General features: G+C 37.4%; 2 protein-coding genes across 2 annotated transcripts; both read left to right on the forward strand.

Moving 5' to 3' along the window:
- Positions 1 to 1,892: 1,892 nt before the first annotated feature.
- LOC141638549 (regulator of nonsense transcripts 1 homolog) lies at positions 1,893 to 24,461 on the forward strand. Its single transcript, XM_074447960.1, has 30 exons — positions 1,893 to 1,963; positions 7,337 to 7,982; positions 9,890 to 10,141; positions 10,251 to 10,421; positions 10,721 to 10,771; positions 10,930 to 11,022; positions 11,149 to 11,244; positions 11,416 to 11,466; positions 11,554 to 11,672; positions 12,557 to 12,665; positions 12,931 to 13,053; positions 13,134 to 13,205; positions 13,572 to 13,643; positions 14,006 to 14,072; positions 14,827 to 14,969; positions 15,042 to 15,113; positions 15,459 to 15,587; positions 16,632 to 16,787; positions 17,496 to 17,609; positions 17,733 to 17,831; positions 17,920 to 17,997; positions 18,785 to 18,919; positions 19,448 to 19,522; positions 19,653 to 19,767; positions 21,126 to 21,487; positions 21,603 to 21,653; positions 21,748 to 21,819; positions 23,020 to 23,151; positions 23,225 to 23,344; positions 23,650 to 24,461. The coding sequence occupies exons 2-30, from the start codon at positions 7,464 to 7,466 to the stop codon at positions 23,806 to 23,808; spliced, it is 3,807 nt and encodes a 1,268-aa protein (XP_074304061.1). The 5' UTR covers positions 1,893 to 1,963; positions 7,337 to 7,463; the 3' UTR covers positions 23,809 to 24,461.
- LOC141638464 (uncharacterized) lies at positions 4,281 to 5,409 on the forward strand. The gene is made up of 2 exons (XM_074447878.1): positions 4,281 to 4,586; positions 4,744 to 5,409. Exons 1-2 carry the CDS (start codon positions 4,281 to 4,283, stop codon positions 5,407 to 5,409), a joined length of 972 nt encoding a protein of 323 aa, XP_074303979.1.
- Positions 24,462 to 24,898: the final 437 nt, after the last annotated feature.

Raw genomic sequence — 24,898 nt, forward strand, 5'->3', positions numbered from 1 at the left:
TTTACAAAACACATGAATTCCTCAAAGTTATGGGAGTTAATCACAACTTTCGCACTTAAAAATGTAATAATTTAGGTTCTTATATTACCCTTTTAAACAACCAAAGTTGGCTGGTGTGAGTGGTAAATGTTCTCATCGTAAATTCCCTTCAGTATCCAGAGGAGATTGTCTCAGCTGTCGGTAGGGGATACTCCTGATCAACACCAAAAAAATATGAGGGTTACTATGCTCCTTCTCCTTCCAACCTTCTCCCTTTAATCGGTTGTGAGCGAAAAAGAGAAAGAGTAGATCTTCTGAGAGATGGTCTCTTACTAAGTTTATTGAGAGATTATTTTACAATTTTAAGAAAAAAGTGGTACTAAAGGTAATAAAATAGGTACAAAGCATGATTAAAGATAAAACGAATATATTATTATGTAAATAGGTACGAAATTACTATGTCACGATCAACAACAAAAGGGTCACGAAATACAAATAAAAGGGTACAAAAGACTATCTCTCAATAACTTATTGAAAGACCGTCTCTCCCAAGTTTTAGTGTTCTAAAAAAATATTACACTTTTAAACATCAACATCCCCCTATATACTAAGGGGGCGTTTGGTTGGAGGTCTATAAGAAAAGGAAATGGAAACAAAGTTATTGATTTCCTTTGTTGGTGTTTGTTTGACACAAACAAAGAGAATGAAATCCCCTTCCTTACCCCTCAATCCGTCTAATTCCTTACCCCTCAATCCGCCTAATTTCCTTTGTTGGTGTTTGTTTGACACAAACAAAGAGAATGAAATCCCCTTCCTTACCCTCAATCCGTCTAATTCCTTACCCTCCCCCCCACCTTATTACCCTTCAACCACCTTATTTACCTACCACCACATTTGCGACTCCCACCACACCAGTCACCATCAAGACGTCACCACCACCATAGCCACTCCACATAAACCACCACCACAATACCACCGCCACAACCACCATGACGCCACCACCACCATCACCACCACCACCACGCCACCGCCATCACCGTCACCACCACAACCATACCACCTAAACCACCACAACCATCCCACCTAAACCGCCACCCGCACACCAAAATAAACCATAACCCACCACACTTAATTTTCTTGAAATAATCAAACAACTAGTTAAGTTTTAGGTAATCCCTTACCTTTCCTCCTCTTACTCTTTCTAATTTCCTTTCCCTTTCTCTTTCTCTAACCAAACGCCCCCTAAGAGAATAAAATTTCTCTAAAATTTTCCCTCCAAAGTGCTCAAACTTATACAGGGAAACAAATTTGATTTTTATTTCTCAAACTAATTTTTCATTTAAAAATAATATTTTCATCGTTAAACTTAAAAATATAATATTTAAACTAAAATAAAACAAAATTGGTATAAAACTATAATCTATACATAAACTGTTACTCCTATTATTAGAGCACGTTTGGTCTAACTTGTTGAAATGAGTTTTTCTTTTCCAAGCTTAATTTTCTAAAAGTGTTTTTCAAAAGCAGAAGCACCAAATTGTTGCTTCTATTTTTATGGGCAAAAAAACGTTTTTTTGGATTTTGAGAAATTTTGTTTTAACTTTTAAATAATGATGTGTTTGGCCAAAAAGTGTTTTTAAGTCCAAAAACACTTTTAAAACCAGGCCAAACACACACTTAATTTCGCGAGTCTTGACGAAAAAATAATTTATTAAAATAATTTGAGGTAATTAAAATATTTTCATAAAAAATACACTTCATGGAATTACTCCATTCTCTTGATTTAAGATTGATTTTTTTTTTATATAAAAATTCATGAAATATAAATCTAAAATTTATAAGTATTAGAATAAAAATTAAAAGATACTCCGTATATATATACCGCGCATTTACGCGGGATCTAAACTAATTATTCATTACACAAATTTACTACACGCGCGCTTCACTTTTCTATTTGTTCTCCTTGATGACGTTTTTTTGAAGGGTTATTTCATAGGAATACTATGAACTATGGGTGCCCTTCTCAAATTACTATGACCTATTGATTAACTACGATTACTATCTACTATTATACTATTCACCACATACTAGTATTAGTGGATAGGCAACCGGTTTAGCAGGTCTTTATTTGAAAGCCACCCGGATCAACTCTCACTTAAACAACTTTCCCCTTTTCTCTCTTACTCTCACCATAATACCTCCCCAGATTCCCAGATTTTCTCCATTAATCATCACCATTTTCTCCATTTTCTCCATTAATCATCCTTACTAATTTGACGCACGCAATCTCCATTAATCATCAAACTTCCCAGAAACCCTAATCTAAATGATCCTGCTATTTTTTGTTCATTAAAGGCGGATATTTTCAAATCGATTTTTGCCCTAATTTTCAATCGCGATGACACAGGTATTTTAATTGTTCCCTATTTTCTCGAATGTTTGATTTATGTCTATCATTTTTATTGTGTTTATTAATTATTTGTTGTAGTTGTTAATGATTTAATTTTTTGATTTGTTATTCAAATTTCGTTATTAATCAGGGAAATCAATTGAAAACCCTGACTTTGAAGTTATGGCATGGTGGGTGTTTTAGAAGGGGTGAAAATGGTCTGGTTTTTATGGGTAGTACATTTAGGATGGTTGGCATTGACCCGGATGAAATGTCTTTGGTTTACATTAGTTGAGGAAGCGGAGAAATGTGGGTTTAGGAGGGAAGTTGATGCTATATTTTTCATGAGCCCCAAAGATGGATTAAAAAGGGCTATTGATGACGGTGATGCTCGCTTATTGGTAAGATGGTCATTGATGAAAGAGTGAGTGAGTGTTATATAGTACCTGAGTGTGATGTTACTGAGTTAATGCAGCTGATAGAGTGTGGGGATGGTCTTACTTTAATGAAGATGCCAGCTAAAATGATTCCTAGAAGAAAGGGAAGTAGTTGTATAAAGGGACCACCTTTGTCTTCACCCTCTGCCACAATTGATACCCCTCCATTATTTAACACAAAAAGCACAAGTCCTAGTCAAACAAGCAATAACAAAAGCAGAATCTCTTCAAAACCAAACACTAAAAAAACCCCACCTACATCACAATTAAGCACCTCAAAAACCACAATCACAACAAAACCAAGCACTTTAAACCCCACAACAACCTCAAAACCAAGCAGCAACAAAAGTACAACCACATTAAAATCCAAAAAAGCAAGCACTCAAACTGTCTTAAGAAGCTCACCAGCATTGAACTCGAACCGGACATCATTGTTCATAGCTCAATCCCACCACCTTCCATGTATGACGTCAATGTTCATGAACTGCCTCCTGAAACCTCATATAATTGCAATGAGCTGACCTTAGCAGATCTTTTTAATGAGTATGAGGAAAATGCTGATTTGGCTTGTGTAAATGCTACTGAATCAAGTGAGGACGAAGTTGAGGACCCTGGTTATAACCCTAACTTTGATTCTGAGGATTATGAAACTGAGTCAGATGTGGAATTAGATGATGAAGATGAGGTTGTTAATGAAGCACTGAATGAAGGAGACTTGGATGATCCGTCGATGTTGATGATGAGTTAAAAGAGGCAAGGGTTAGATCGAAACAATTCAATGCAGATGCCCTTCAAGTTGTAGAACAACTTCAACTACAAGCATTGCAGGCAAACCGAGTGGACAAGAAAAATAAAAGAGTCTTCAACCACTCATCGAGCACCCTAATCAAAGCAATTGAGTGATTATGATGAGAGTGGGGATGAGGAAAATACCCAGTGTGATGAAGAGAGTATACCTGGCAAGAGGGTTCAAGCAAGGGTTCCAGTTGTAAATTGTAGAACTGACTTCAACAAATTGAGGTGGTGTGTGGGAATTAGTTTCCCAACCAGAGAAGTTTTTAGAGAGTGTGTCACTAGATATGCCATTGCTCAAGGTAGAGATCTGACCTTTGATGTTAGTGACACTACTCATGGGAGAAAGCTTGGAGTAAGGTGTAAAAGAGGTTGTCCATTTAAGCTATATGGTAGTTGGGATAACAAAAGTGCAAAGATTTGTGGTAAAATCAGTAGATCAGGCCATACTTGTCAAAGGACAATGGAAAGCAAATGACAATCTGAAGTCTACATGGTTAGCAAAGCAGTTTCTAGATGTATTTAAAGCAAAACCACATTGGCTCTTTCTCCGACATCATAGAAAGCGTAAGAAGAGCATATAAGGTTTTAATAAAGAAAGGGTTTGCATACAAAGTGAAGTATTATGCTCATAAGTCGTTACATGGTTCTATGAAGGAACATTATAGTAGGTGGGTAGTTATATGGCAGCCCTTGAAGAGACAAATGCAGCAAGTGACTTCACCTTGTTTATTAACCCAAACATCACATCAAACCTGCTTTGTATTTCGAGGTTCTACGTGTGCTTTGATGCTCTGAAGCAAGGGTGGTTGCTGGGATGTAGAAGAATTTTGTCTGTTGATGCTTGCTTTCTGAAAACATTCTTAGGGGGGCAACTAATTGCAGCTGTGGGTAGGGATGGCAATGAGCAAATGTATCCTTTGGCATGGGCAGTAGTTGAAGGTGAGAACCATGAGAGCTATGAGTGGTTTTTCAAACAATCAAGCAAAGTTTAGGGATAGGCGATGGTGAAGGAATGACCATTATATCGATCGATCAAGATCTGGTATATTCCCTTACTTTTCTCTCTTTTAATCTACTTTGTGGCGTTACTTTGCTCTTATACATTGTTATTTCCCTTATACATGGTTATTTATTGTCCTACAGAGTATTGTGGCTATGGTAGCTAAGGAATTCCCTAGAGCTGAGCATAGACATTGTGCCAGGCATATATTTGCTAACTGGCACAAGACATACAAAGGGGAAGATATGAAGATTCTGTTTTGGGCTTGTGCCAAGTCCTATAATGAGCCTGACTTCAATGAAGCACTTGACAATTTGAAGGAAGTCGATCCTAAAGTCTTTGATGCTTTCATTGCTTGCAACCCAACCTTATTTTGTAGAGCATTCATCCAAAAGCACACCCAAAATGATGTCATAGTAAGTAACATGTCTGAAACATTTAATGCTTACATAATTAGTGCAAGATCCAAACATCTCATATACATGCTTGAAGAGATTAGGACTTTAATTATGCAAAGGCTAGTTCGAGAAAAAATTGAGATGGAGGGGAGTTCACATGTGGTATGTCCAAAGGTCCAGGAAAGGCTTGAAATAGAGAAGGATAAGGCTTCTATGTGTAAAGCCTTACCATCTAGGCCAACTCTGTTTCAAGTGCATATTGGGATTGATCATGTAACTGTTGACTTAGAGGCTAGGACATGTACCTGTAAAAAATGGGAGTTAACAGGTATCCCATGCTTTCATGCTGTGAGTGCTATATTTGAAGTACATGGTCATCATGCCGAGGACTATGTGTCTCGATCGCTATAAGAGGGATGCTTATCTCGAGGTCTTATAATCTTGGGATAGATCCTGTCCCTGGTCAAAGACATTGGCCAAAACGTGAGCTTCCTCTGAATCCCCCTCCCATTAAGGTAGGGCCTGGTAGGCCTAGGAAGAAAAGGAGGAGAGATCCTCATGAGGATCCAAAGAAGAAAGGTAAGTTAACCAGGCATGGCATTGAAATGACATGCTCTGTTTCATAAGTCAAATACACATAACAAAAGGAAGTGTCCGATAAGGACAAAGCACAACCACCACCACCAAAAAGACCCATGGGCAGGCCTAGGAAATATCCAAGGGTTGAGGCCACTTCGGATGTCCGGTCATCACGGGCTCATCATTCTCGCCATAAAGACAACCAACGAGAGTTGGTAGGGGTGGAAGAGTTATAGTGAGTGGCAGAGGAGGTGGAAGAGGTCGTGGAAGAGGTCGTGCAAGAGGTGATGGAAGAGGTGGTGGAAGATCTAGGGTAAGTAACATATTTATTTCATTTGTTTACAATTTTTTAGTGTTCTTCAGATTTTGTAAGTAGTTGAGTAAGTACACTAACAAGTTAATTTCATTTGTTTACAGCCACCTCAAGGATTTGGAGTGCTAATTGATCAAGAAGGGAATGCATTTACAAATGTACGTATATCTACCTATACCTTTTTTGCAATAAGTTGAGTATTTTGAGTCATGAATCAGTTCACTAACAAGTGCTTTCTTATTGGCAGCCTGTGGGTAGTACCAGTGGACCAACAAGCATCTTGGTTAATGGACAAGGAGGACCAAATACTCAAGAAACCGTCAACCAGATTGTTTGAGTTGTAGTATAGTTGTCAAGTTTGGTAGTGGTAGTAATGCATTCTGATGTAGTACTGAAATCGTTAGACAGTCAGTTTGGTGTAATAGACAACTAAATGTTTCATTTTGACAAACAAGCAACATTATGTAATGCCATTATGTAATGGCCATTTTGGATCAGGAATGCAATGAAAACCAAGCTTTATTACACAGCTTTGCGCATAAAATAACATCTCAGTTTACGTCTTCAAATTACATCTCAGGCTTTATTACACAAGATGTCAATTCTCGTCTCACAATTCTGACTAAACCATCCAAATAAAAGCAAAAATATCCAAGAACTAATCAAGGCATACATAAGCATTTTTTGCCTTTTTGACTGTCTACTTAATTCATCCTTCAAATACATCACCTCCATCTTAAACATCTCCTTCTTTAGCTTCAATTTCTTCAATTTGTCATCATATATCTTCATTTCATAGTCACTGAAATTCCGAGCACTTCCTACCTTCAAATCTTCCTCTAAAACGAAAAACCCACAACCATTCTACATAATTGAAAAATATAAACCAACATATTAAAACCAACATTTTAAATCAAATCCCCAATTTAAATAAGATAATTAAATATCTAAAAAATTAAATAAAGATACTTACAGGCCAAAGAGGACAACCATAGAAATTCTTCCCAACATTTCGTCCTTTACCGATGGTCTTTATAACAGCTTTATAATTGTGGTTGCAAAATACCGCCTTTGAAGCCTTTGAACCGGAAGAAATGGATGATGATGTAGAAGATGAGCCCTTCATTAATGGAACAAATTTGAATGATAGATTAATCAAAAGAGGAGAGAGAAATAAAAAAAGGAGAAATTAAGAAATTTTAATGGAGAAATTTGGAGAAGGAATGCCGTTGCAAATGAAGAGGATGAAGATCTTAAGATCTTATAAAGGAAAAGTGGGACCCGCATACATTTAACCTTCACCAACCGGTTACAAATTGCCCAATACTGTTCCATGATAAGGTGTATAATAGTAGATAGTAATCGTAGTTAATCAATAGGTCATAGTAATTTGAGAAGGGCACCCATAGTTCATAGTATTCCTATGAAATAACCCTTTTTTGAAAGATCCTTGATGACGTTTTTAATTAACTTCCGCACCTTCATCCTCTCCTCCATCTTTTTCCCCCAATTACTCTAACCCTAACTTAATTCCCCTCTTCAAACCCTAATCCCCCTTAAAATTCAAATCACCATGGATTCACAATCAAGCAATCTATTCGAAACGGCGTCGCAGCCCGACACAGGTGCCGACGCCTACACTTTCCTTGAATTCAACACTCAAGTCGGTGTTCCCGACGACGCCGAAGATTTCTCATCATATCCTCAGTTCAACGAGCTTTCTCAGCCGTCGATCCATGCCGTTACTCCAACGGCATCATCTCCTCCCCCTGCCAACGCCGATGCGTCTACGCCCGCGGCTTCATCGTCATCTGCCGTGTCCAGCGGCGGACGCTCGAAGGCGCGTGGTGGCGCGGCGGTTGTTGAATCGCTTGCAGTCGGGATGAGCGGGTTGAATTTTGATGATACGGTCGGGGATGAGATTGATGGTTTCGTGGACGAGTTCGGGAAAGGGGATTTTAAGGAGCATGCGTGTCGGTATTGCGGTGTTGCTAATCCGGCTTGTGTTGTTCGGTGTAATGTACCGTCTTGTCGAAAGTGGTTCTGTAATTCTCGCGGGAATACTTCTGGCTCTCACATTGTCAATCATTTGGTTAGTTTTTTTTTTTTTTTTTTTTTTTTTTTTTTTTTTTTTTTTCATAGCGTTGCTCTTTGGTGTTGTTTGTGTTTTGAGCTAGTTTTGTACATTGTGATTTTATATGTCTGTGTTATTTGTACTGAATTTCGGTGTGTGGTGGATAGTATAGGAGTTAGTTACAGGCGAAAATAGATAGTTTTTGCCTGAAGGTGTTGTTAATTTGGACGCTTGGCGTATAAGGGGTGTAATTTGTGCTTCCCTGCTTCAAAATGGAGAGTTGTAGATGCTAGTGACTGGCACGGCATGAAGCAAAATGGAAGAATGAATGTGATTTCTTCTATCTGAATACAGAAAATCTTTGTAATGAGTTTGGCATAAGCATTTGAATGATGAAAGAACCAATGACGGCTTCCATAGATTATACACTTCTTTCTATATGTTGAAGAAGTGTAATATTGTTTCCTCGAAGCATGCAATGGCATGAATTGCGAGGTCCCGGGTTCGACTCCCTTCATGGGCAGTATGCGGTTATTGCACGGGACCTTCGGGGTCTGTTAAAAGAGTGCCGCTTACCGTGTTGTCGCGTATCTCTCGGGGTTTGGTCTCTCAAAGGTGTATCGCCCTAGGCTGCTAATGAGAGATGGTCCTTGTTACAAAAAAAAAAAATATTGTTTCCCCGAAATTTGAGAGTGGAGTTCGACCATGTATTGATATAATATTCTTAAGAAGTAATGGGTGTTATTTTTGACGCTGATAATAGGTGATTTTTTGTATAGAATTGCAGCGATAGTTTAAAAAAAAACGTCTTGAATGTGCTTAAGGCCAAGGGTATGTGAGGTACTTGCCGAAACACTAGGTGCTCCTTATAGACAAGCCACAAGGCGTAGCATGCGAAGTGCACTACTCCCTCCAAAATTTGGAATTGCAACATTTGTTTTTGGCACAATGTTAGGTTTGTGAGAGGGAAGTGAGAGGGAAGTGAGTCTTACTCAATAAAGTAGTGTCATTTTGCCCACAGAAAAATGATCAAAGTAGAAATGTGGCAATTTCATGAATATGTCATATAAGGAAAATGTTGCAATTCCAAATAATTGGAGGGAGTACTATGCAATCTCAATATTACTTTCCTTATCGTTTGTTTATTATCTCCTTCTCTTTGTCACATTATCACTGAAGTCTACTTCTATCTATGTTAACCCTCCTCAAGATCCAAATAAAGGAAATATTGTACGGAACTTTATAAAAAAAAATACAACTTTTTTGTTAAAGTTGTACGCCTTTATCTATAACCATCAGCCTTGCACCTTGCGGTTTGTCGGCTCTTGCTTTGCGCTTTGTCGCCTTGGTACACCTAGCACCTTTAACTAATTATTTTGAGCCACTGGTGACGCTTGAAGTAAAGAGGAGGAAGTATTATCCGAGAATCTTTTTAATAATTTTGGCATAATCATGTGAATTAGAATGGAAAGAACCAGATATGGCTTCGACGGTTCAATGCAGAGAAATGCACGATCCTCCGAATCATAATGAAAATCTTGGAGCTGCATGTCAAACATAAAGTAGATTTTTACTGAAAACTGTGTTTGTTAGTTGTTCTTAATGAGACTGCGAAATGTTGAGCTACTGTGGGGTTTATGGTTGTGTATATTCTACTTTGTAGTCTTTCCATTTGTCATTGATAGATGCTTTGCAATGGGTCGAATATTTGGAACTTTGATTGTCTACTACAGTATGACAATTGTTCTCATGTTCAAGGAAATTTCTGGTCGTGTGTATGACATTGTTTGTTGGTTGTTTCATGAACTGCTTTGTCAATGTAGTTAATTTTCTCTTGATGAAGCAGATTTATAGTATCTCTTCATGTCTTTTGATTGTTTGCAAATCCCTTCTGAAAAGACTAATTTTTCGTTGTTATTTCACAGGTTCGAGCAAAGCATAAGGAAGTTTGTTTACACAAAGATAGTCCTTTAGGAGAAACAATTCTTGAATGTTACAACTGTGGGTGTCGTAATGTTTTCCTACTTGGATTTATTTCTGCTAAGACAGAAAGTGTAGTTGTTCTTCTTTGTCGGGAGCCTTGCTTGAGTGCTAATGCACTCAAGGACATGAATTGGGATTTGAGTCAATGGTGTCCTCTTATTGATGATCGCTGCTTTCTTCCGTGGCTTGTCAAGGTATAATTTAAGCTTGTCAGTTGTCATGATATCAATGTGATTTTCTTTTTAAATATTTATGGTACTTGCATGTACATGTCCTAATCTATGTGCTGGTTCCTTGCTACAGGTCCCATCTGAACAGGAGCAACTGAGGGCCAGACAAATTAGTGCACAACTGATAAATAAGATAGAAGAACTGTGGAAAACAAATCCAGATGCATCTTTTGAGGATCTTGAGAAGCCCGGTGTTGATAATGAACCACAGCCTGTTGCCATAAAATACGATGATGCTTATCAGGTTCCTGTTTTTATATGCATTTACTGCCTTGTAATCTGACAATTACCTTTTTGTAATTTAAAGATATCTTGTCAGTTTGCGAATTGGTCATAATGTATGTAGAACACTGTTTGACATTACAGTTTTTTATGTTATTCTGCATAAATTGTGAAAGTTAGAAACAACCTTTTTTCTGAACGAGTATAATTTTCGAAAAGTAGTGATGTGGATTGTGGAGGATGTGGAGGGATTTTTAGATTGGCATCTAGACTTTTATGTTCTATCTGCAAGCCTTTTATTTATTTTTATGTGTTTTGCAGTATCAAAATGTCTTTGCTCCACTTATCAAACTTGAAGCTGACTATGACAAGGTTAGTGATGTGCCGTCTGCTGCTTATTTTTATGTCTTTGTTCCATACTTATCCAACTTCTATTGTATCATTTTCTACCACCACCTGCGTGCCTGATCTCTCCCCTGCTAATCGTTTTCCTTGCTTCTGATGGATTTTATGCTCTTAATGGGTTGCAGATGATGAAAGAATCTCAAACTAAGAATAATCTAACAGTTCGGTGGGATATTGGACTGAACAAGAAGCGTGTTGCGTATTTTGTTTTCCCCAAGGTTTCCGATACTTTTATTTACCTCTGTTTCCTACATATAGTTCCTTAATGCTGGATGTTCATTTTTTGTTAGTTTAGTTATTTTGTGGGTGTTAATATTATAATATACAATTCTGCAATTTTATAGGAGGATAATGAATTGCGTCTCGTTCCTGGTGATGAGTTGCGGCTATGTTATTCAGGAGATGCTGCTCATCCTGCTTGGCAGTCAGTTGGGCATGTGGTACTTGAGCTTACTGAAATACTGCATTTTTTTGTAGCTGTTTTTTTTTCTTAATTAATTATCATTTTATGTTGGCTCATTATCGACTTGGACTCAGTTCTTCGGTGTTTAGTCTAAATAAAGATTAGTTGATCATGTGAGTATTCTTATGTGAGCGTTTTATTCCTACAGATAAAGTTAACAGCACAGGAGGAGGTTGCACTGGAGTTACGAGCAAGTCAGGTGTTTACGACTGATGATTCCCTGTTCTTTGGTTCCAGTTTTATAATTGGTGTAATTGTTTGCCTAAAGTTCGAATTTGGTTTATAGGGAGTTCCAGTAGATATAAATCATGGTTTCAGTGTTGATTTTGTCTGGAAGAGTACAAGCTTTGATCGCATGCAGAGTGCAATGAAAACTTTTGCAGTGGATGAGACTAGTGTTAGTGGGTAGGTTGCCTTATTCCAGTTCCTGTTTTTCATTTAGCAGATCTGTTCGAGCTATTGGTTTTTTATTGTGGCGCTTTAAGGATGTCAGTAATTATTAATGTACTAGTTTAGATCCCGCGCAATGCATGCGCGGTATATATAGGGTTGTTATTTTTAGCGTGTTTTAGTTATAGGTTAAATTGACACGTTATTAATTTTCATATTTCATGCCTAAGTATTTTGATTGGAGGAAAAAAAAAAGTAGATTTGTCTATTTATAAATTTTCTAAAAAAAAAAAATCATCATATAAACTAATAACATGAGCTTATAGTTTTATTTTCTACGGGTAATTATGCGTTCAATGATTAATAATAGCTCCAAATGAAAAATTTCGCAATATATAATTTATGGGTATATCAAATTTATTTTATTTTAATCAATATTTATATTTTAGAATTTAATAACAAAACTATACTTTGATGAAACAAAATATGATAAAATGATAATGGTTTAATGGAAGAAAATCAATCTTATTTGTTTCCTTAATTAAGGAAGTGCTTTTGGAGGGAAAACATTTCATAATCCTTATTCTTTTAGTACAAGGGGGATGGAGGTGGGTTTAGCCGAACAGGGAAACCGAGCTTGTTGTGTAGATCGCACTCGCAAACCTTTGACACAACTCTGTCATCACGTTATATAGCAGATCATGTCATTGCACCTGCATTTGGCTGGTCAATATTGTGGCAGTTTTTTTTTTTTTTTTTTACATGGGATTCTTTGGTTGTTATGATGGATTGATGGAAAATTATCATCTGGATTTGGATTTGCAACCAAATATTCACTGTTTTTTAGGTTGTCTTTTTTCTCTCGTTTCTCAGAATTTGATCATGTAATTTTAATACAGATATATTTACCACCATTTGTTGGGCCATGAAGTTGAGATGCAGCTGGTACGAAATACTTTGCCACGTAGATTCGGTGCTCCAGGCCTTCCAGAACTGAATGCTTCACAGGTATACTTTATGCTCTTTTATGTTAGTTGATGAACTGTAGCTTCCCTTCTTTCTTTTTGGGCTTGCTATACATTACCTTTGATATATTGTTTTTTTTGTTTTCCTGAGCTTTTTACATAGTTAAAAGATTCTTGTACCTGTTTCGTAGAGGACATGTTTTATTTACTTATTAAGAATGAAATTATGGAAATCAAACTCCTTTCATGCTATTTATTTTGTTGTTGTTTCTTGTCTAATTCTGATGTTTCATGTAACTTAAATGTAGGTTTTTGCAGTAAAGAGCGTCCTTCAAAAGCCCATAAGTTTGATTCAAGGTCCCCCTGGCACAGGCAAAACTGTTACTTCTGCTGCAATCGTTTATCACATGGCTAAACAAGGACAAGGGCAGGTATATTTTAGGGCACAATGCCTGTCCTTCATGGTGGTGTTGTATTATTTACACTCATGTGAATTGTGGTGCTTTTTAAGGTTTTGGTCTGTGCGCCAAGTAATGTGGCTGTTGATCAACTGGCTGAAAAGATAAGTGCCACTGGCTTAAAGGTAATTCATCTTGCAGTCCTACTTCAAAGTTTAAATAGCCAAGCAGGAGTTCTTAAATAAAAGGTTTGATGTTTTGATTTGTTCTGTTTGCCATGCTATCCACATTACGAAAAATACTTCTCAAAAGTATTTGCCGATAATTGGTTTGCTTTTATTTGCAAGCTTGACATGCATCTAGGTGCAATATTTGTTTGATCGAAGTATTTGCTGCAGTGTCAAATGTCCACGAATCTATTCTATTTCATAGGCATTTATGACAGTTTCAAGTATCTTGCTCTACATAGCACATAATTACATGTCGTGCATATAATAAGATTGGCTTATTGAGCATATAATAAGATTCGTTTGCTTTATTATTCTGATTAGGTAGTGAGGCTCTGTGCTAAGTCAAGGGAGGCTGTTAGTTCCCCTGTTGAGCATCTGACACTTCATTATCAGGTTTGTCCATTCATGTATCTAGAAAGCTTAATCTCACTCTCCTTTTGTATGTGGGTTTATCTCCTTGGCAAAGTGTTAAATCCCGGTTTTATTTAAGGTCGTATTATTGGCTGTTGCAACCTCGCTAAATGCAGTCAATATTGCTTCATTACGCGGTAAAATTCGGACATGTGGATCTTCCAAACCATTACAAAATGGTCGCTTTTTGGGCCGCGGTCTTGATTTAGCGAGGTGCTCCTAGGTGCTGTTTTGTACACGGGCGTTAACCCCCTTAGTGTGTCTTAATCGATATCCTTTAGTAAAATAAAGTGTGATTCTGTTTCCTTTTTCATCTGCGTTTTAAATTTATGGTTTATCTGTAGGTCCGGCACCTTGACACTTCTGAGAAGAGTGAACTGCACAAGCTACAACAACTGAAGGATGAACAAGGTGACTTTTTGCTCACTTCTGTAGAAACAAAGTTCTTTTCGATATATGAATAGAGTGCCCGTGTGTTTGCACCTTTACCTGTTGGCTCCACTGAAGTTTATAGTCTATAATTTCCCCTTTTGTACATGGGCGTTACCTCTCAGATCTGAGGCTCAAGTGTTGGGTGTTTCTGGTGTACTACTGAAGCCGTAGTGCAGAGGTTAAAGAATGTCATGTTTTTGGTTGTAATAGGATGGAGATTATGCTGTGAACCTTGAACAAAATACTGCCTCCATCAGAAACTTTGTAGTCACTGTTCGACTTTGGTGGTCTACCGATATCCTAAACTCCTAATCATTAATTTTCCAAACATACTTGAGATATGATGTTTAATACGCCCTCCTTTTCTTTGACTTCTTCCACTTTTTCTTTTTGGTCCATTCCTCCATTTATTTGATTTCTTCCACTTTTTCTTTTGGTTCATTTCTTTGATTTCGTCCACTTTCTATTTTTGGTAATGTGCCACTTTTGAAATTTGAAGTGGAAGAAACCAAAGAAATAAAGGGAGTATATATAAACAATTTTTTTCAGATTACTATTTTGCAAAAGCTGTACTCATCATAGATTATGAAAACATATCAGTCAAAGTTGACATTGTTTCACCACCAAAGTCAAATGGGGACAATATAAACGGGATGTAGAGAGTAGTTCTTAGTCTTCTTGTCCTTTCTTCTTATAGCGTTGTGGAACTGAAGGCGCATCTTAATTTTTTCAGGAGAATTATCAAGTAGTGATGAGAAAAAGTACAAAGCTTTGAAGCGAGCAACAGAGCGGGAGATAGCTCAGAGTGCTGATGTCATATGTTGTACTTGCGTCGGAGCTGGTGATCCCCGCCTTGCTAACTTTAGGTTCCGTCAGGTATGAGTGTATTCACCATGAGTTTCATCTTAAGAATGTTTGCCCAACATATTAATTTGGTGCTGATATTAGGTACTAATTGATGAGTCCACTCAAGCTACAGAACCTGAGTGTCTTATTCCACTGGTGCTTGGAGTTAAGCAGGTGAGGCCGTAATTCAGCATTTTAAAAATAAAATAAAGAACAGTGGTCACATGTCTAATGTTTTCTTTTGTACTGATTCACCATATTTCCATTTTTGGATGTCCCACTATCTACTACGCTTCTATTTTGGGTAAACTGGTGATGAATAATCCTTTAAAGATACCGATGGATGTGGGTTTGATTTGTCTTCTCAAATTTCTCTCTTCCAAAACTTGCACAAAAAGCAAATTTAGTAAACCCACTGGCATGTTGGGGATTTCTGAGCTAATCTTGCATAACTGCAACTGCACAATGCATTTTTTGTTATTGTTTGTTCAGGATTTGAATACTGGTTATTTTTTCCAGGCTGTTCTTGTCGGTGACCACTGTCAACTTGGTCCTGTAATAATGTGCAAGAAGGCTGCTCGAGCTGGATTGGCGCAATCTCTCTTTGAACGTCTCGTCTTACTTGGCGTGAAACCTATTAGATTGCAGGTGTGACTGACAGGCTGACAGCTGCTCTATATTGATGCTTTTTTATAATATAATATCTGCCTTAATATTTAGTGTTGCAGTTTACTACTTTGTACTTCAATATAATTGAGCTGATGGTGAGTGTAGCCTGGAATAACAATACTTCATTACTCGTGATTTGGTGTTAATAATGGTGTAAGTTGCGGGTATGGATGTAGAAGTCAGGGTCATTTTAAATGGGAAAGTTATCCAGCATTCTGATTTTTTTTCGCTGTTGGAGATCTGCCATAAAAAACAATGACATGGATAGAGATATGTCTCACAAACTTAAAGCAAAGCTAGTTGAAATGGAAGAGTCAAAGACTATCAATGGTGCGATCTAGGTTGAAAGGAAATTCTATCACACAACAAATAAACCTGCAATGTGTGTTAGGAGCTTGAAACAATGTCATGTTTATGAGATGGAACATGTAGAGATGCTCTTACATTGCATTGATGGTCTTAAAAGAAAGGATTATAAAGTATGAGTTGCATTTAATAAGGATAAGAAGATACGAGGGAGATTTGCCTAAATTTGATCTGACCATATGAGACGTAGAGCAAGTGATAGAGCTGTTAGGAGGTTGTGAGAGGTAGGGTGATTGAGAGTGGTCTGTGTCTGCTCAGGTTTGATGAAAATATGGTATTGGATATGTGGAGCAGCGGACGCAGATAACCTATGTGAATAATTTGGCTGGACTTTATATTATGGTATTTTCCATTTGTTTGTTTTGAAAATTCTCTCTTTTGCCTCTCCTATTTGTTATCTTTCGAGGGTTCTCTTATGTTATCTTGTTTTACCGCTTCATGTTGATGTTCTATCATACTTCTGTGACGGTTTATGTTAGCTCACCCCAATCCTTTCGGGAATTAGGTTTTGTTGCGTTCTTTGTTGGTGGTGGCGAGATAAGTATGATCATGATTTTGTTACTATTTGTGCGTATTGATGCATACATATGCCTGGGTTCAAAGCTCCTAGTATTTTTAACTGGAAGCAGAATGTGAATTGCTCTGATTGATCTTCAGGTTCAATATCGTATGCATCCAGCACTATCAGAATTTCCTTCCAACAACTTTTATGAAGGGACACTTCAGAATGGCGTCACAATTAATGAGAGGCAAACAACGGGCATTGATTTCCCATGGCCCGTTCCAAACCGCCCCATGTTCTTTTATGTCCAGGTATATAATTTGTATATGTGAAATTTTGCTTTGATGATTGAAGTTGAAGCAGACATGACGAAGAGCATATTATTTACTGTGTTATGTGTACTTTGATAATATTATAGAAATGTAAAAACGACATAATGGACCTGGCCATGTTTATAGCAGTATAGGGTGGTATGAGATGTGGCAAATGACATTGTATTGAACTTGGAACTTCACCCTTACATTCTGGAATGTCTAGTATCTCCCAAAAATCTACAATCACAGCTTTTGATCTCAGTTCCCACACTTTGGTTTCTTGTATACTCAAACACACTGGTGTTTCCGGTTTCCCCAAGATGGGATCATTAATGTTTCATCTTTTGTCTCAGCAATTTAATATGAGATAAAATGATATTGGTCATACCGCGGAAGTTTTTGCCAGTCCCTCCATCCCACCTTATTTGCTACGTTGTACAATTTTGCTGTCTTGGAGTTCATGTTTTGTCCGTTAATTATTTAACTATAGTTTATCAGAACTTTTAGAATATTGAAAAGTATACTATGTGCACTCTAAAGAAACTAATATACATTGTATTGTTGCACATATGTCTGTCAAATTATAGTAAAAGTTAGAATACTTTACCCAAAAGTCAATTACTGGGTTACATAAAGAATTGAGGACATGAGGTGCTATACATATTTATGTGCTCTGTGTATCAACTTTATGGGAGTGTTTTACAGATGGGGCAAGAGGAGATTAGCGCTAGCGGAACTTCCTATCTTAATCGTACGGAGGCTGCAAATGTTGAGAAAATAGTGACTACCTTCTTAAGAAGTGGAGTAGTTCCTAGTCAGGTAAATTTTAGTTTCTTGTCGATCCATTAGGGTGTTTTTCCACCTTACCCTACGTCACAATGATGGTGACCTTTTCTTTGGAGCCAGATATTCTAACTACTTGTGTTATTGGATATGCTATAGATTGGGGTAATAACACCGTACGAGGGCCAGCGGGCATATATCGTGAACTATATGTCAAGGAATGGTGCTCTCAGACAGCAACTTTACAAGGAAATTGAGGTAATATATGATACAGTTTTATCTTCCTTCGTTTCTATAAGAGATATTTATTTTTATTTTTATCTTTGATCTTTGATCTTATGTATAGGTGGCAAGTGTTGATTCATTCCAAGGAAGAGAAAAGGATTACATTATTTTATCCTGTGTCAGGAGTAATGAACATCAGGTTGGTCAGTTGTTTTTGGGTTGCTGACATATTTTTTCGAAAACTTCTGTATAGCTGCTGTGTAGAGTTTTCCGTGCAATACTTTTTAGCCACTGTAACGTGATTCGTTAAAGTTGATATGTTACCCGTGCAATACTTCTGGAAAGTTGATATGTTTTTTCTATAAGATAAGAAAATTTTGTAGTCTCCTGCTTATTAGGTAGTACATCACTAGCTGAACATCATTTTCTTGCAAATTTTTAGAATGAATTGGTGTTCCATTGGAACTCTTGTAGTCTTATACTACCTCCAATCCATTCCAAATTACCCATTTTCCATTTTTTGTAAATCCATTCCAAACTACCTCTCACATGCAATATTTTATTATGTCTCTCTCCTTCGCATTTATTCCACTACAAACTCTTACAATATTTTATAATTTTTCTTAATCTTTATGCAAAAGGTGGATGGGTAGTTTGAATTTTGAAATGGATTGGAGGGAGTTGCTTTTATCAAATTCGCTGGATGAACTCTATGATTTAGCAAGTAGTTCTGTACTTCTGTGGGGTGGACGTCTATAAAAGCTTTACTAGATTCATTTTTGCTAAAATTTGAAATGGATGAGTCTAAGGTGGTACTTACAGGAAACAAAGTCGCTACTAAAGAACTGGATTGCGTCTCATCAGCTCAAGTTCACTTTAAGTGGGGACATCCGTCTCTTGTCCTTTGAACCTTGCCTTTTTATTGTTGGAGCGATAGTGTTAGCTCTTGCAGTATTTCCTGATTTCTTGATATAATATTTGTTTAGGGCATCGGATTCCTCAATGATCCTCGTCGGCTCAATGTGGCTTTGACAAGAGCTCGTTATGGGATTGTCATCTTAGGGAATCCCAAAGTTTTGAGCAAGCAACCACTCTGGAATGGTTTACTCACACACTACAAGGTATGTGTCTACCCGTTACTTTTTGTGCTTGGCGTTCTTTTATAATCTTAAAAGGGATACCCTTTGAGGTAAACAGATATTGACATACGATAAGTAGTTGAAGCTTGAAACCCTCTTCTCTTTTTCCAGTTTTGTTGTAATCACATACTCCCTTCAATTCAATCCAAACTAATTCGAAAGTCAATGTCGCAAAATTTTGACACTGATTTTTGTACAAATCTTATGAAAATAAAATAAAATCTGACACTAACATATTTAGATTTGTAATACAAATATCTTTCGCAAAATTATATTATTAACAAAAGAAAATAATTTGTAAATGGATAAAAATGAGGTCAAAGTGTTGCCTTGGAGACTGTAAAAAGTCATATGGGTAGTTTGGATTGGAGTTAGTAATATATATTCTGTTGTCGGATGCCTTGGTGTGGTCTTGTTATAAATAAGGTTGTCTTTTTCTTTTTTCTTCTTTTTTAAATGAGCTTTTTATATATTTACTAATATTTTACTTTCTGCACGGATGTTGTGAAGGATCACGAGTGCCTGGTGGAAGGACCTCTCAGTAACTTGAAGCAAAGTATGGTTCAATTTCAAAAACCAAAGAAGGTACAGTGATGAAAAGTTTTGTTTTTCTTAAGGGGTGGTGTAGAGGAGGAAATTAGTTTCTGATGAACTATATTGTGGAGTCTTTTCATGTTAGTATGTTTCTAACAGTTGTAGCTCTATCATGACTCAGATCTACAACGATCGTCGACTATTCTATGGTGCAGCCGCTGGTATACCCAATAATGATTTTGCACCAATTTCAGGAAACGGTGCAAATGCTGATAGAAGAAGTGGTCGTGCTCGAGGTATCATCATTATTATGCACCTTTCTTGTAGACAACGTCCACTCTAGTTTCTATGTTTGATTGGTACAATTGTCATTCTTACATCTCAAAATATTCACTTGTCTCTTTAGTATCTCCCAAAATATATACATACAACAACCAAGTCTTTGTCCCAACATGGTTTGGGGTCGGCTAACACGCATCATCTTCCAAATCCGATATATACATTTCATTTAGGCTTGAATCCACCAATGCATTCAAGAGTAAAAAAAAAAAAAACAAGTGCATTGTAAAAAATAAAGCAAATTAAAGCGGCAAAATAGGTTTGTAAAATAATACGGTAGGATTTAAAAATTGGTTCTTTAAGTAAAATGGTAAACAGGTAAGTAATGATCTGAAACACAAACTATATCTTCAACATTAAGTCTTTCTCTCAACAATGCCCTCTCCATTGTCATACTCTCACTAATCCCAAAAACATTCATATCGCTTTCAACCACACTTATCCTTTTCTGTTTTGGTCTATCCGTTCCCCTAGCAATATTATCCTTCTCCATCTCTCACCAGTGCCTTCAGTACTATTCGCCGCATATGGCAAAACGACCTTAAACGATTTCCCCACATCTTATCTTCAATTGACGCAACACCTACATTTCCCGGACCACCTTGTTCCTCAACCTATTGTTTCTCAAAATATATACATATTGTGAAATTTAATTCATATGAAAGTATTTTTTTTTTACAAATTGATATTAATTCTGTAATTTTGTAAAAAGTAGGGATTTATCTTTTGTATAAAAAAGACAAAGGTTTATTTAACTATTTACTCTCTCCAATTCTTTGATATCTTCCACCTTCGAAATGACACGTTACTTAAAATAATAAAAATGTAAAAGTAGAGAGGAGAAACAATAGGTGGGGCACTTGTTTGAGAGAGAAGTGAAAGACCTATTTAGAGAAAGTAGAAATCAATGAAATGGACCTAAAAGGAAAAGTAGAAGAAATCGAAGAAAAGGAGCTAGTATTTTTTTTTAATATTTTTAGTTAATTAATTAATTATTATCTACTTGGTGTTCCCATGATTTTACTTGTCATTCAGTGTCAAATATTTGTAGATAGTATAACTTTCATGCAGAACAATATTTTTTCCTGAAATAAATGAAAGTTTTGCATTTTTGTGACTTCCTCATTCTTGATGGTATATGGACTACCATATTTTATTTTATTTTTTCAGTTTTTTCCCTTAATTCTCATGATTTTACTTGTCAGTGACAGTTTCAAATATTGATTTATGGTAACCGACCCAAATCATTTTGGGAATAAGGCTCTCTTTATTAGTTGTCGTTGTTGTTGACTCAGCTTTGACATCCTTCCATTAGGGTATATGCCACAAGGACCACTCAATGGTAGTCACAAGCCAGGAGTACATCCCACTGGATTCCCAATGCCTCTAGTTCCCCTTCATCCTTATCATGGAGCACCACCGGCTCAACCATATGCTATTCCCGCTCGAGCTGTGCATGGCCCTGTTGGAGCTGTTCCTCAAGTACCCCAGCCTGGTGGCCGTGGATTTGGTGCTGGCCGAGGTAGTGCTGCTCCTATTGGCAGTCACCTTCCTCACCAGCAGGGCTCACAACAGCCTATTGGAAATGTTGGGCCTAGCTTCAACTTTCCCCCAGAAAGTCCTAATAGCCAACAGTCCGTTGGTGGTCCATTGTCACAACCCGGCTTTGTTTCTAATGTTAGTATTTCTTTCAGGCACTTGATTAGTTTTTTTTTCCTCCTCTGTTGTGTCCTTAAGTTTTCCTTCCAAGTCATTGTTGGCTTGTTACTGACATATAACTTGCTGTTGTTAGGGGCCTAACCAATCTTTCCGTGATGGATTCTCTCTAGGGGGATTGTCACAGGTATACTGTCCCTCCTTTCATTTTAAGAAGTCCATTCCTTGGTCTCCGTAGCCATGTAATTCTGATGTACTAATATATATGTCCAATACGCCAGGACTTCTTGGGGGATGATTTTAAGAGTCAAGGATCCCATGTTTCTTACAATATTGCCGAGTTCTCAACACAGGTATATTTTTTTACATTGTGCTCTGAGTATGTATGCATGGTAGTAAATTGTTGTATTGGTTGCAATTGTGGTTGTATGACAATCATATTGTTGTACCCTGTCTGACACGATGGTGTGGAAATGACCGGGTTTATCTTGCCTTTTTTTTTTTTTTTTTTTTTTTTTTTTTTTTTTTTGATATATCTGTGATCAGTGGTATTGCTCCTGCATTTGCTGTCTCTATAATAGTCTTTCCTAGGGTTGGCTATATCATTAAAATAGTGGCTACCTGTTGTCGACTTGTATCAGCCAAAGATCAATTGTGAGTGTCAAATATTGGCTGCCTGTTGTCTACCTGTATTGGCCAAATATCATTGTGATTGTCACACATCTGCTATTTGTGAAAGGTTCTTCACGGGTTGGGAAAACACTGTGGTAAGCTGAAAACCTGTATCTACCACAAGTGATCAGCTGATCCTCGCATATTGGCCTTCATGTAATATCATGGCTGCATGCTGTTACTGGTTTTGACATGTGCATGGTTCCTTTATCGTATTATTTGAACCGGCAGTAATTTTTCTAGGTTGCCTTGCTGTTATATTAATAAAAAAATGTATATTCATATTTCAGGATTTAGAATCATATGGACTTGGTTGTCCTTTTTATGGTTTGTCTTCTTTATATGATGTGTGTTTCCTTTGCTAAGATGACACGGTGATGCCTGTTATGTATGTGACTCATTTTACTGTTCGTATTGCTACAATGGTGTATTTCGAGGAGTCATAAGCCTTATGTGGTCCGTATTGGTTTGGAAACTCAGCTTTCCTCTGTATTGTCCTGAGTTTCAGAAGGCCCAAGGTGAACCACAGCGATGAGGTATTGTAGTGCGAAGGCCCACAGTTTTCGCAGACAAATTTGTATTTTCTATAACAATTAGATATCGTGCATCAATACTCTTCTTTAGAAATTTAAGTGTCATAACATGTAAGATGGGGGTAATGGGCAAAGGGAAGGGTAAATAAAAGAATTACTAAAAACATGGAATGTAAATAGAAGTGCATGTCACTTTCTACACCTTTATGCATAGGATTCCCCAGTGCGTTTTGGCTTGTGCTTCATTCAGCCTTGAGCTTATGCGTGCCTCATCCGTGTTTTTTTAAACTAAGGCATTTTTCATCTTTATGTAGTTTTAGGTGTGTCAATCTGTTGTATATGTGACAGGCTTCACAAAGTGGATATTCAGTTGATTATGCCACCCAAGGAGCGCAATCTGGATTTCCTGCTAGCTACTTGAACCAAAACTCTCAGGCTGGATTTTCTCGTTTTGGTGGCGGGAATGATTTTATGTCTCAGGTACGTCAAGGCTCTTCCCACCTCCTCATATGTTGTCTCTTTGTTTGCGTGTTCTTATCTTTGCTCTCTTCAGGACTATATGGCTCATGGATCACAGGGACTTTTTACCCAAGTTGGCTTCCCTGATCCGTCTCAAGAAGACACTTCTCAGGGCCATTTTGGTGCTGGGAATGCTAGTCACCTTCAATCACAGGTGATCAGTTATTCTTTAAGATAGCTGCAACTGTTCATCGAGAACACTGTCTGTGGCCCATGGAACACTGTAGTTTATCTTATTAGGAGATGGCCTCATGCGTTTGGAGTGTGAGACAAATCGTTACCCATTATCAAACCCCATATTAGTAATTTTTCATTTGAAAAATCTAACCTAAATAATTGTGGGAGGGACTCTTTTAAGTATGTGTCAAATCTGAGTCAGGCGTGGTTTTATGACCAAGTCTGAGTGCTGTTAGCTTTGACAAATGTGATGTTTTCATAGAAGATTGCTTTTTAATGCAGGCCTTGATGAACCCTCTGTATCCTCACTCCTTTCCACACTACAACACACAGCCATCAAACTTGCAGAATGAGCCGCCTCAACCGCAGGCTCAGGCTCAGGCCCAGCCTAACCAGCATGGTCAAAGCTTTCAGAACCACAAGGGCCAATACAGTGGTTGAGAGTGTACGAGAGTTTGCCACAAATGGGATTAATCTTCGATATCTGTAACTTGGTTTGTGCCATCCAATGTGCTGCCATATAAATCAAATGGAAAATTAATATTCCCGCGGGGAGATCGTCATTATTTATCGCCACCACCACAAATGTTCAGTTAGTCCAAGAATGGTGGCTTAAAAAGACATGTCTAATACGGCAAAAAGTCAGCACAAACTAAGGCTGAGAAGAAGGAAGATCCACATTATCGGTACGTACTCTCTTGTCTAGAAAGGCTAAAGAAAAGAAAATCATTTTTTTGTTGGAGAGATTATTGCATGACCAGGCTTGTGCGTGAGGGTTCAATCTTACCGGAGAACAACATTTCAATGGGCATACGGAATAAAGCCCGTTGTTGATAAAGAGATGAATAGCTGAGTACAGAAACTTGTACAGCAATGCAGGAAAAAAAAGGCTACCTGATTGCCGAATCCTTTCAGCTCTATCTGGCATGTAATTAGACTCCATTATAACAGTTATATATAACAGTGATGATGCCGAATATGTGTCTTGCGTGTAATGTTTCTTAACACTCATGTAATAGTGAAATTAAATAGTCGTGTTAATCATGTCGTTATAATCCATTGTGTTTAGGTTTTCCTAATCTTCATTTCCACAAGCTGTGACTGTTCCTGCTTTCTTTCTTTTCTCTTGTGATTTCGAATGTACTACAATACCGTTCCTGCTTTCTTCCTTTTCTTTTGCTATTTCGAATGTACCACAATACCAGAAAAAACGTAAGCAACAAGTTCCTAACCTGTGTTTGTACATGTCAATCTGCTGCACTATGTTGCTTTGCTTCTATGGAGGGTCAGACACGAGTGCGTACACAAGTGTCAGACTTGGTTATACATTGGTACGGGAGTTCATATGAAGCGTCACATGCTGTGGGTGTCCTCACATTTTGGGATTTTTCCAAGTTTTAAGTACACACGAGTGCGTACACAAGTGTCAGACTTGGATATAATTGGGTTTTATTACATTTTGGGTTTGTCTACTAGTTTCTATCTCGAATCTCATTTCTAATGAGTCAATTCAAATAGGATTGATACTCTT

The sequence above is a fragment of the Silene latifolia genome, unplaced genomic scaffold (genome assembly GCF_048544455.1).
Source record: "Silene latifolia isolate original U9 population unplaced genomic scaffold, ASM4854445v1 scaffold_20.1, whole genome shotgun sequence".
Classification (NCBI taxonomy): domain Eukaryota; kingdom Viridiplantae; phylum Streptophyta; class Magnoliopsida; order Caryophyllales; family Caryophyllaceae; genus Silene; species Silene latifolia.

What these genes read in the sequence shown, in the direction of transcription:
- LOC141638464 (XM_074447878.1), top strand. Translation starts at nt 4,281, where the DNA reads ATGGCAGCCCTTGAAGAGACAAATGCAGCAAGTGACTTCACCTTGTTT. An exon ending in TTTTCAAACAATCAAGCAAA is followed by an intron (nt 4,587 to 4,743) that starts GTTTAGGGATAG and finishes ATTGTCCTACAG; the next exon opens with AGTATTGTGGCTATGGTAGC.
- LOC141638549 (XM_074447960.1), top strand. Translation starts at nt 7,464, where the DNA reads ATGGATTCACAATCAAGCAATCTATTCGAAACGGCGTCGCAGCCCGAC. An exon ending in TTCTTCCGTGGCTTGTCAAG is followed by an intron (nt 10,142 to 10,250) that starts GTATAATTTAAG and finishes TCCTTGCTACAG; the next exon opens with GTCCCATCTGAACAGGAGCA. An exon ending in CTAACTTTAGGTTCCGTCAG is followed by an intron (nt 14,970 to 15,041) that starts GTATGAGTGTAT and finishes TGCTGATATTAG; the next exon opens with GTACTAATTGATGAGTCCAC.